The sequence below is a fragment of the Cheilinus undulatus genome, linkage group 19, assembly GCF_018320785.1.
Source record: "Cheilinus undulatus linkage group 19, ASM1832078v1, whole genome shotgun sequence".
NCBI lineage: Eukaryota > Metazoa > Chordata > Actinopteri > Labriformes > Labridae > Cheilinus > Cheilinus undulatus.
In genome coordinates, this window is record NC_054883.1 from 7,391,068 (window position 1) to 7,403,969 (window position 12,902).

Consider the following 12,902-nt stretch of genomic DNA (forward strand, 5'->3'; position numbering starts at 1 on the left):
ACAACGTTCTGATTATGAGAACCGAATCTACCTACTGAGCGACCACTGCGTTACATGTATCATGTGGCATTGGGACTTTCACCCAAGCATTAATCGATAAGACTTTAAATGTCAAGTTCAAAACCATCCCAGGCCACCTTCTTGACCCACCACTTTCCCTTAACTGTCTTGCAATTGTATAGCTTACAGAGGAATAGCATATCATAGGAACAGCTTCATTACAATGATTCTTGTAGTATCCTGACAGCATGTGCAAAAGCAGTGAAGACACAGCAATGTTTTTCCCCGTTCACCCAGGTCCTATTTTCCTCTCTGTCACTTGTGTTGACATGGGCAAGGAACAAGGAAAAAGGGAGATGACAAAGGAACAGGAATGTTGGCCAGGAATATTCACTTTCTGCACCCAACAGAGCTTGTTAGCTTGCATTAATACTATCTAACTTCACATTTAAAAAGTTTTGTTCTGACTTATCAACACAGAGGAAAAACTCATCACTTCTAAGCTGGCAAAGGCTCGTCCATAGGAAGCACCATACTTCCATTTGTCCACATTCTGAATAAAAGGGACAGCCATCATACTTCTTGATGCAGCGTGGACAGTGAGTATGCAATGATGTGCAATGTTATGTTCAATGATGAGTTCAGGTTCAGCCTATGGCAGTTGGATCGTAGGGTCAAAGTGTGGAGAGGACATGGAAAGCACTATGCCGATAACTTCACCGACAGAGTAACGTCTTTTGGTTGAGGCAGTGTGATGGTGTGCAACGACATCTCCCTCACTGGAAAAATTGGGCTTATCATCATTGGAGGCAATCTCAAAGCAGAGAAATATCAAGATGAGATTCTGCAACCAGTGGCAATCCCATATCTCCACAGTCTGGGACAGAACTCTATCCTCCAAGATGACAACACTCACCCCCACAGAGTGGGGTTTATCAGGGACTACCTCCAGAATTTGGGAGTGGATGGAATGGCCCACCAGCAGTCCTGACCTCAACCTCATCGAACTTTTTTGGGACCAGAGTGACCAACAAGACCAGACTGGCTGACTTGCGACAAATGCTGACTGCGTATCGTCCTTCCAAACACTAATGAGGCTCCTGTTTGTTAAATGAAGAAACTGTTAAATTGCCAGTATCTGCCAAAAAACACCAAACAAGAGTCAACAGCTATCAGCTGTTTGGCATAGAGAAGATTTGGCAAATTTTTCATGGGTGCAACCCACATACTCAGCTCTGCTGCTCATCCCACAAATGCATGTTCCTTACAAATGTGGCACCATTTCAAAGTGAAATAAACAGGCTTTCTAACGGTATAAGATACCAAGAAGCAACAAAGAAATAATCCACCAAACACAAATGTATTTACTTTTTGTGCTAAGTTGTATTGTATTACAGCTACACCTGCTTTTTACCTGACTTTTTAAAAATAAAACTTTTGATTCTAACAGCATCCATAAAGACAGTTTAATAAGTCCTAACACCTGCTCCGTTTCAATAGCTCTGTTCTCGTGACTATGGCAAGGAAATAATTTTGGACGGCTTTCAGATCGACTATTTCTTTGGTAAAAAGTGATTTCAAAGAGAGCTGAACATGGCAAGGTCTGCAGATAACCCAGAGGTACTGGGAGATTGTGTTTCAAAATGACAAGTGGCTGCAGACTTTAATGCTTCCAGCACCACAGAAAGAAATTCTTCCATCTTTTAAAGTTTTGGGTAGAAGCTGTGAAAACTCAGACATCTGAAAATATTGGCAAACGAAACCTAAAAGGACTTCACAGATAGAAAACACCAGATGTTGGAGCTGTATTTTAGGGTAAAGGTGTCCTGACACAGTTAGTGTGTTTTATGACGTTTTTGGCTTATCTGGGTTTCCCACACAGGGCACTGGAAGGTTTTTACCCCCGCTGACCTCCACACAGGCACGTGACACAAGCCAGGAGGGGAGGTGAGGCAGATAATGAGGGAGAAAGAGGAAGAAGAGACCATAGCCAGGCCTTTAGCCCACCCAGAACCAAATCTCAGCCAAACTCTCCCCCACATCTCACAAAGGCAGGAACACGGCGACCTTCGCCAACCACGACAATGTCTGCATGTTTATAAATGCATCTCTTCATGTATGTTTCAGAGTGTTTAAAAGATGATTTTCTTCAGAGGAAAAGAAACGTCATCCTTCGCCACAAGCTGCGCCGGATCACCCCCGTCTCCCATAAATATTTCTCCCTTCTGCTGCACACACAACCAGAACCTGCCGCAAGTATTAAAACAAGACTTTTCCATCTTAAAATGTGGGGGAGAGACAGAGAGAGGAGGAGGAAGACGAGGAAAAACGGGGGAGGTAGGCATAAGAGAAAATAAGCAGAGGGAAATATTTGGCTTGAAGCAGCCAGAGCCTCATCAAGGTTAATTGGTCTGTTGAGAGGACACACTCATCTGGCTCATCAATCACCGGCTCCATTGTTTCCCAAAGTCTGTCTCCCTGCACCGCGATTCAGCACCAAAGCCCCTGTAATGACCGCTCCTGTCACAGACACAATACCTCATCGTGTCCCAGTATATAAATCTACCTGCAGTCAGGACGCCCCAACATCAGCGCTGATTAAAAAGGTCCGAAATCATGACTTAGTCTGACTCGTTCTGTGTTTTTAATGTCATAAAAAGATCTGACAAGCAAACAACACAAAGTCTGTTCGACCTTCTCCGTGTACTTGAGGATTAGGAAGTGTTGCCAAGTTTCAGGATGTGTGCAAAGGTGAAACGCAGTTCAGCTCAAAGTCAGCGCCACATCAAGAGGAGCAGGAATCAGGCCATCAGACTACAGTTTTCACAAATCTCATGACAGATTCACGTGAAATGTTCAAAAATTTACTGCAAAAGCATTCAAAGATTTCAGTAAAAGATTCCAAAAAATTCCAAACACTTGAAAAATGATATGTTACAAAATTTTACAGCAAAAGCTTTGGATCATTTTCAACATAAGCTTCTGAAATATTTCTGAACATTTCCATTCAAATTCCTGTCAAATCACCTTCAAAAAAACTCTTCAAAAACTGTTGCTGAATTCTCAAGCGATTTGACCTAAAATCTCCAACACTTTCACTAAAATTTCTACATGTTCCAAAATTTCCATCAAAAGATCGGGAACATTTCAGCAGATGCTTCCAAACATTGTTATGAATGTTTTTTTCTTTATCTCTTCCACCTCCACAAAAATTCAAAAGATCCAAATTAAGTCTCAAAAAAGTCAAGAAATTCCTCAGAAAACAATACTAAATTTGAACTAAATTCTACCAAATTTCCAACAAAGCTCTGGAACATTCTCAACAGAAGCTTCCCAAAATTTTCTGAACATTTCTATAGAAATATTATACTCTATTAAGTTCTGATGTCTCAAAAATTTAAAGAAAGAAAATTTCAGGGAAGTGTTCCAAAATTTCAAGCAAAAGTTTTCAAACATTTCCAACGGAAACTTTCATAAAATATTCCATAAAAAACTAACAGGGATGTACAACATTAGATTTTCATCAGTATCTGATGTGTCCATATTTACAAATGAATGTTAGCCGATATTGATATTTAATTGTAGTTCAGACCTAAAAATTCAGTCTAAAACACAAACTTTAAAGTTTAAGGATGAATTATTAAACAATTTTCAGTCCTTTAAACAGACTTTAACGTGTAGAATGGTTTTAGGTTCACCCAAAAACCATCTTAAAATGGCATTTGAGAGGGAAAACCAGTCGGTTGTGGTTATTCTAGCTTAAATTTCACTTTTAATTTTGAAATAATTTCTGGTGAACGCTTTGATGTTACCCCCCTCCTCATATAATTTCATTTTAGACTTTTTTGAACGTGCTAAGGGTGTCGTACGATTCCAAGAGGATACTGTTTGGTTCTTTGGGTAGAAAATTAGTAGGTTTGCTTCTATTTTGGACATTTCCTGTACCTTTTATAAAGTGCTGACGACCTGCACCCCTTTTTGAAAAATTCTTAAAAAGGACAGTACAGCAAAGACAACAAGCTCAGACATTAGTAGTTTAGTTCCAATTTGTCTTCTTTGTCCTCTCATTTTTCTGTTGTCAGTTTTTTTGTAACCACACTTCTGTAAAACCAGATTTTTTTTTATTCATACATATAAATAACTTATGTCTTTTTTAAGAACAGAAAGTGCAAGCAGGGTCATGTCGAACATAGATTTAGATGAATGGATGGATGGATGGATGGATGGGTGGATGGGTGGATGGATGTGTGGATAGATGGATGGATGGGTGGATGGATGGATGGATGTGTGGATGGATGTGTGGATAGAAGGATGGATGGGTGGATGGATGGATGGATGGGTGGATGGATGTGTGGATAGACGGATGGACGGATGGATGGATGGATGGATGTGTGTATAGATGGATGGATGGCTGGAAGGATGTGTTGATAGATGGCTGTATGGGTGGATGGATGTGTGGATAGATGGATGGATGGGTGGATGGATGGATGGATGTGTGGATGGATGTGTGGATAGAAGGATGGATGGGTGGATGGATGGATGGATGGGTGGATGGATGTGTGGATAGAAGGATGGATGGGTGGATGGATGTGTGGATAGAAGGATGGATGGGTGGATGGATGGATGGATGGGTGGATGGATGGATGGGTGGATGGATGTGTGGATAGACGGATGGATGGGTGGATGGATGTGTGGATAGACGGATGGATGGGTGGATGGATGGATGGATGGATGGATGGGTGGATGGATGTGTGGATAGAAGGATGGATGGGTGGATGGATGTGTGGATAGACGGATGGATGGGTGGATGGATGGATGGATGGATGTGTGGATAGACGGATGGATGGGTGGATGGATGTGTGGATAGACGGATGGATGGGTGGATGGATGGATGGATGGATGTGTGGATAGACGGATGGATGGGTGGATGGATGTGTGGATAGACGGATAGACGGATGGATGGATATTTTATTTATCTTGAGGGAAATTCTCTTTTCTTTTGGCAGCTTTACATGAAGATAAGTCTGAAGATGAACTTTTTGATGTTATCAGTCATCAAAGTAACTGAGAATCATTTTAAAACCAATGCAGTTCCAAATATCTAGTCTTCTTGAGTATAAATACATTCATTCTGAAAGGTTTAATTCAACAAATAAACCCATGACTGGATCGGTGTATGGGACATGTAGGCCAGGTGTGTAACCTGACACGCCAGATGGATTTGTTTCACACATCTATCTGGGAAAGCTTCAATAGGAAACGTTTAAGAAAAGGCAGAGGCTTTGAAAAAAACTCGGAGTGTGATTGCATGAACGTTCTGTCTGTCACATCTCTACGTGCCAATGGATCTGTTCAAAGGGGAAATTAAGTTCATCTTAATCAAAGAGCAGATTTCAGAGGCGATCTATAATGAGGGGAACATTATATTTCCCAGCCCCGGGGGAAATTAATCTAAATAGTTGCCAGATGATTTCAGTGATGTAGGAGATGGTGAAAGCACTAAGATGCACTTTTCTTTTACTGGGTGATTTCTGTAATATTTCAGCTTATTGTGAAACAGTTTAACCCATTACAACCATCAAATATGACCCCAGAGAGATTTCAACATAAATTTCAACTGTCCTAAGCAGTGGTTGAGGTATTTTGTTTCAACACTTTTCCCTACTTATTGATGCCTTTCTGTGAACAAGAATTATCAGGATTTTTTTTACAAGGCTTATTTTTGGACTTTTCTGTCTTTATTAGAAAGAGATAGGACAGTGGAGAGAGATGGAAACAGGAATGAGAGAGCAGGGAATAACGCCGTGTAAGAGCCACAGGTTGGACTTGCTGTCTGCAAACACAGGGTGCAACCTAACCACTGGGCCATCTGATCCCCATGATACACGAGATTTTTTAAATTTAATATGATTCTAGTAAAAAATACAATAATACACGTTGGGACAAAAACATCATTCTGGACACTTCATACTGGGGGATTTCTTTTCTTTCTTCTTTTATTAATGCAGGAAAACTCCTGCACACTGTCTAAATGTAATAAATATGTTGTATGTGCGAATAAGATTCAGTTTTTTCCTTTATGAGTGTCAGCTTTCAGTTAAAATATGGCTGAAGACTGCTATATTTTTGTCAGCATTAAAGTTTTCATAACAACGGATCATTCAGCGACTGTTGTCAGCTTGGCAAATGAGCTATGTAAACATTTTAACACCTATATTAACTTTCTAAAGAAGACACGAAACCCCAAAAAAACATGTTAAAATGTAGATTTTCTTGATTCATAAACCTTAAACCCATGTACATAAAAAGGGATTTGGTGTTTTTTGGTTAAGGATTAAGAAGAGAGAATAGCAAAACTTTTAAAAATTGCTCAAACTGACTACTTCCTTGTTTTTAACTTACCAAAATGCACGTAAACTCCCACATGACTGTCTTGATTTTACACATACACTGTACGTACGTATTTGTGCCCTTTAAACAGCGCTTCTTCATTCACTTGGGGCAGCTTTTGCCTCAAAACGTGGCAGAAGATTTTAGCCTTTTAGAAGTTTAGGAAGCATTTTTTACTATTTATCATTAAAATAAAAACTACACGGTTTTTGTAAGACGTGGTATTGAAACATTTTGGCAACCTTACATCAGCTCTCTGAAAAAGTCATGAAATCCTCCAAAAAGTGTGAAAATTTGGATTTTCTAAATTTGTAAACCTTAAAAGCACACATGTATGAGGGATTTATCCTTTTTTATAAAAAGGTTAAGGAAATGGGATAAAAAGAATTTATTCCATAAAATAATGTTGGTAAGATCCTGCATACTGTCTGAATTTAACAAATCCCTTGTGCGTACGTATTTTTGCTTTTTCCTATCCTTGTGGCTGCTTTGGCTTTAAAATGTGGCTGAAGGTTTTAAGTCTTTTTTAACGTTTTGAAAGCATTTGTTAAAACTGAATATTAAAATAAGAGAAATTGTAAGTCTTTTTAAGGGTATTAAAACATTTTGACAGCCTTGCTCCAGCTACAAAAGCAAAAAGGCACAAAATTCCCCTGAAAAACATAGTGATTTTGATTTTCTTGAATTGTAAACCTGAAAAGCGTGTTTATACAAGGAATTTGTTGTTTTTAGGAAAAGATTTTTTTTTTTAAATTACTCACTAAGTAATTTCTTTCCTTAAATGCAGGCAAATTCCTGCATACCGTCATTATAAATATGTATTTTTGCAGTTTAAACAGTGCTTTTTCTTCACTTGTGGCAACTTTGGCTTAAAACTGTGGCCAAAGATTTTAGTCTTTTTTTTTTTTTTTTTGGAAGCATTTGTTACTACTGATCATTAAGATGACTGAGATTATGTTTGGAGTTTTTTTCCTTTTTTTTTAAGGGTATTAAAACATTTGATAGAATTACATCAGCTCAGAAGAAAAGGCATGAAATCCCCAGAACATGTGGAAATTTTGTTTTTCTTGATTCTGTAAAACTTTACATCATTTTTATACCAGAGAGTCATTATATTTAGGACAAGATTAAACGAGAAGAGTAATTATTCATATAGAAATGTAGTCATAACAAGTTATTTCTTGTTTTTAGCAAACAAAAATGCAGGAAACCTACTGCACACAGTGTTATTACGTCGACTAAAACTATTCGTCTATAGCCTTTTTTCCATGACAAAACTAGACTAAAACCAACAAAAATAGATCTGTGATGACTAAAACTGACAAAAACTAAGTTTAATTTTTGTCAAGATGACTAAAACTAGATTAAAATGTAATTTCGTTTACGTCGGACATTCGAAATACATGATATTTCTCCACTGCGGGTAAGTCTGTCAAAAAACAATGCATCTGTAGCTCTTGTGCCTCTCAGCTGGAGAAAGCAGGGACCCCAGGTTTGGCAGGGTGCAGAGAACACAATACACTGATTTGGTATCAGATTTAGCTAAAAAAATAAATGCTTTGACTAAAAGTAAAGACTAAAATGTGAGGACTTTTATGGACTAAAACTAGACTAAAATGTTTTGAGTTTTCGTCGACTAAAACTAGACTAAAACTAGGAGAGAAACGACTAAAATGTGACTAAAACTAAAATGCATTTCATTTAAAGACTAAAACTAAGACTAAAATCAAAAATAGCTGCCAAAATTAAGACTGCCTGCACACAGTCTCAATTTAACAAATTCATTGTACGAACGTATTCGTGTTTTTAAAACAGTGCTTTCTCTCTGTGGCAGGTTTTACTAATAAATGTGGATGTTTTAGCACATTTTGAAGTTTTGGAAGCATTTATCACTTCCTTAAACTCACAGATTGTAAGGTTTTAAAAATAAATGAGCAACAGCCTTACATCAGCTGGTCATCAGTCGTGAAATCCTCTCAAAACAGTAAAATACGTGTTTTCTTTATTTGTCAGCCTCTTTGGCACTTGTAAATGAAGGATTTATCCTTTTTTTTTGAAGAGAGGTGTTTCTTTTTCTCTAATTTATCAAAGATATCTCCGAATTCTTGTGTTTCATTTCTCTTCGGACAAAAATCAAACAGTATCTGAATGAATAAATGTCACCTTGAGTTTTAAAAATTTGCGAGGGAATTTTTCAACACTGCAACTACAGAAATGAATGGCAGATAAGTTGTCAATTGAAATAAATGTTACTCTACTCCTAAAATGATGTCGTATTTCTTACAATCAAACATTATACAGTAAAGTCAGCCTGTGGTTGAACTTGTAGTGAAGGGTCAGTCAAAAACACTGGAGATCAGCGCCATAATTTTACCAGTTATTAAAAATATCACATGTAAAACTTTAAACTAAATATTCCCTGATGTCACTGACCCTCAGCTTCTTCATTCATTGAGCTCATTACCAAAACAAACTGCTGTTGTTAATAAAAAAGTACGAGCCTTGTGCTAATAGTTGCCTAACCTCTAACCACGAGCCACACTTGACTTGACATTTCATGCTAGCTGCACATGAATGGACTGATTGTTCTGCATGATTTCCAGGATTTGGCCGCCTGCCTCGGCTCCGTCGTCTACGCTACTACTACGTCCGTTTGTCTCGTGACCTTACAGGTTCAAATCCTTCCACCAAGAAGACACGCCGCATGAGAAGCTGCTCAGACTGTGTTGTTATGTCTGTCTGTGACTCCCAGAGAGGCTCCTGTGTTAGCCGAGCAGGGAGCTGCCTCTGCTGCTCCTACATTTATCCTTTCTTATGTCTTAGAAACCCTCTGCTCCCCATCCTCCTCCTCATCAGCTCCATCCCTCCATCCATGCTGCTTCACTTCTTCTTCTTCCTCTTCTTCTTCTCTCCCCTAACAGGCTCTGATCCGGAGAGGAAGAGGAGGGAGGAGGGGGTTGGGGGGCTGGAAATAACCTTCACATGGCCAGCTTTACCCAGCTATCTCTCTTACACAGACCGCTGCTGCTGCTGCTGCTGCTGCGCCGACTCATGCACACACACATTTAACACAGACTCACATATATACAGATGCATGCCAGGGAATGACGGACAGCGCCACTCACCACTCCATGGACCAGGAACTCAAACAGTTTGCTCTTGGTGGCTTTCCTGGCTCCCCCCGCCGTCTCCTCCGTAGCCATTTGCTCGGTCCCCTCCGTTCACCCTCTGCTACGTCTCCCCTCTCTCCTTCTTTTGTCTCTCCCTCTCCCTTCAACCCAGCCTCCTGTTCCCCTCCCCTGCTCCACTTTCCTTCTCTTTGTGCTCTCCTTTTCAGCACTGCCTGTCCCTGACTCTCCTTCTCTCTCTCTCTCTCCTCTCGCTCTCTCTCTTCCCTCCCTCTCTGGCTCTATTTTGAATGTGCAGCAGCAGCAGCCCCGCCGAGTCTCTCACTGTGTCTCGCTCACTTTTTTAGTTGAGCTGCCTTTCAGGAGCCCGGCACGTCGCTTGGAGGTTGGGGGGGGGGGGGGGGGGGGTTGGGGGGGGAGGGGTGGTGGTGGGGTGTCTGTGCGGGGGTCTGTCAAGGGGGTTTCAGCCAGCCCACCCTGATGCTCCCCCGCACAGCTGTTGCATTCCTTTGGTAGATAAGGGCATGTGGAGCGGCGATGTGAGGCTGCCGTTTGGTTTCAAACAGGGGGCTGGGAAGTTACAGTCAGTTAGCTTAGCTCCCTCTGCTGCAGACCCTCCACCCCCCAGCACAGTGACCAACACAGAGGCCACGGTCAGCGCTCACACACTGCTCATTCTCAAAAAAAAGAGCTCTTAAAGGGGCCACACATGGTTTTAACCAAGCGGCAACCTCTGGTGTAAAAGCCCGAAGCAGCCAAAATGCTGCAATTCCTCAAGTGTCCACAAGAGGCTGACTCCAAAAGCCAAGAAATACCAATCTGAGCCCAATAATACCCACATTTTCTAGCAAAAAGAAATGTGCAAGTCCTTAGACTGTATAAAGCATGGACGTAGTCTCAGTGACATCATTCGTTGGTGTCTAAAGATGGGTTAAGAAGACCAACTATGGTGGTTAACATATTGGAAATGCAAACCCCAAATACCTTTTGGCTAATCTATGAGAAGTCAAAGAAACTGGGTTGATGGAGCAAATGAACATCTTGAAATATACCCATGTGACTTGTCTGACCAATCAGCTTGAACACTGGTTTCCAACCTGGGGAGTACAGGTCAATGTTTGCTCTGACATTGGCAAATTTAGATGTGGACAAATAATCATACATATATATAACCATGATTAGAAATACAATGTACGTTGGTATATTACGGCGTCCTAAAGTTTAAAAGAAGAAGATCCAATTATTCTGGGAAAAAAGTTGAAATTCATGAGAAATTTAATCTTTTTGAAAGTCATATTTACAGGAAACCAAAGTCAGGATGTGTGAGTTAAAAAGGCTGTAAATTTACAAGAAGAAACGTGAGGGGTTTAAAAAAGTGGCAAATTTTGACATCATAAAGAAAAAAAGTCATTTATTTTGTCTGAAATTACTGAATTTTAAACTTTAAAATCTCACGTTTTTTTCCAAAAACTTCACAGAACCATTTTTTATTCTTTAGAGTGGCTCTAAAACACAGTTTTAATAATAGAAAGCTTTACATATGTCCTTTGTCAAGGACAAGTTCCCATTTGCCTATTATGTTGGGATATTGTTAACAAAAACAAATACAATTGAAGTTTAATTTTTCCGAAGTGGGTCCAAGGGGGGCTTTGCTTTTCTTAGATATGAGTGTGAGAGGGCAGGGGGCTTAGGAAAAAAGTTGGGAACCAATGAGTTACTATGTTCCAATCTATTAATGTACTGAACCCAATTAGCAAAATGGATGTTTAATTCAGGCTGCATGGTAGTCTGCACCAGAATTACAAGTCTCAACTAGATCAAAATTGCAATTTCAGCTGAAATTGCATGGGGATGCTGAGATGTGAATTGTGGAAGAACTGCTGAAAATAGCCAAAAGCAGAAAAAAATGAAAATAGCATAAAATGGCATAAAAGTAGCTGAAAATGGTATTGCTTAAAAAGGATATAAATAGCTTGATAATAGCTATATTTTAAAAATTATAAAAGTCAGAAATGAGAAAAGTCATAGCAGTCAAATGACAAAGAAACTTAATTTTTTAGCTGAAAATAGCATAAAATAGCTGATTTTGGCCTAAAAGTGGCTGAAAAAATGCATTCAACAGCTGAAAAAGCATAGAAATACCATGATAATAGCTATATTTTAAAAATTATAAAAATTAGAAATGCGAAAAGTCATAGCAGTCAAATGACAAAGAAACTTAATTTTTTAAAAGTTTAAAAGGTGTCGATACGTCTAGGACTCGGTCTTCACATTTCAAACACCAGTTTAGGTCTTTTTTGCATTTTTTTAGGCAAAAAGGTGCAGAGGATGACTTATTTTTTCATAACTAATCCATTTTGATTGTATCTAAGCTAAGAGATATGCTTGATGATGCACAAGGGGAGTCACTACTTTGACAGAGAGGGTTTCAGCAATAGTTCCTTTTTGTTGGATACAGGCAAACTAGTTGGAAACACTGCGTTGGACTGTGAAACATTTGGATCATTTGTGCACCATCTTGCTTTTCCTCCCTCTCCTCAACAAACCCATGCATAAGCATATGCACATAAGCAGGTGTACAGAAAGAGTGGAAGTGGTTCTCTGACTAAGCATGTTTCCCTCTCACGCTATAACTGGGCCTGCTTGGATTATCTGCTGACCGTTTAACCATTGTAATATTCTCTATCAGCATAAAACCCCCTCCTCCTGTACTCAAGAAACTTGTTAGAAGTTTGTTTTTTCTCACTACTTCTTGTGCAAATGTTGCAATAATAAGCAGGAAAGAAAATCTGTAAACCTCATACATTTTACTTTTCGGCCACATTACACAGCCCTATCATGTTAGTGTTTTGCAGAAGGCTTGAGCCCTGAATTACCTCCCCCTCTTTACTTTGATTCGGCAAATGAAGGTAAGCATGAGAGAGAATTTCCAATATGGCCACCACCAATATTGGGCTTAAAATTGCCTCTAAAAATCAATGGGTGACATAACTTCATCTACATCCATGTTTTATATACAAGCTGTGATGTTAACCAAACACCAACCAAAAGAAAAACCTCCCACTTTGTAGTTCAAATGTCCACTTGACACTGACTCCAAGAAATCCTCACTAAGTCCCATAATTCCTGTCCTGACAGCAGAAATAAACACGTTTACAGCCGTGTTACATACCTGCCTTAGTCTCCATAGCTCATGTCTTCATTCATAAAAGCTGAATTTTTCACAACTCATTTGTTCTACTTTAAAAATGCTCAAAATGCTTCCCGCAATACTTTCAGGCTCGGCAGATTCATGACGTGAGCAAGCAGCAGCAAGAGGCCGGTGCAATTATGGTGGAAGACATTGGCGTGGATGCTGCAAAAGCGCCAGTTTTATCAGAACTT

The 12,902-nt window shown here is 39.5% G+C and overlaps 1 protein-coding gene across 5 annotated transcripts in view; it reads right to left on the bottom strand.

Moving 5' to 3' along the window:
• The window catches only part of smarcd3b (SWI/SNF related, matrix associated, actin dependent regulator of chromatin, subfamily d, member 3b), an 89,625-nt gene that overhangs the window by 47,473 nt on the left and 29,250 nt on the right, over positions 1–12,902 (bottom strand). Inside the window, exon 1 of one of the 5 annotated variants that reach the window (XM_041814230.1) lies at positions 9,516–9,732. The exons of 1 other annotated variant lie outside the window; for it this stretch is intronic. In XM_041814230.1, the coding sequence (XP_041670164.1) occupies positions 9,516–9,593 (78 nt within the window). In that variant the 5' untranslated portion in view covers positions 9,594–9,732. Of the gene's footprint in view, positions 1–9,515; positions 9,733–12,902 lie in introns of those variants that run through there. 3 more of the 5 variants (XM_041814229.1, XM_041814233.1, XM_041814232.1) reach the window with 3 other exon arrangements.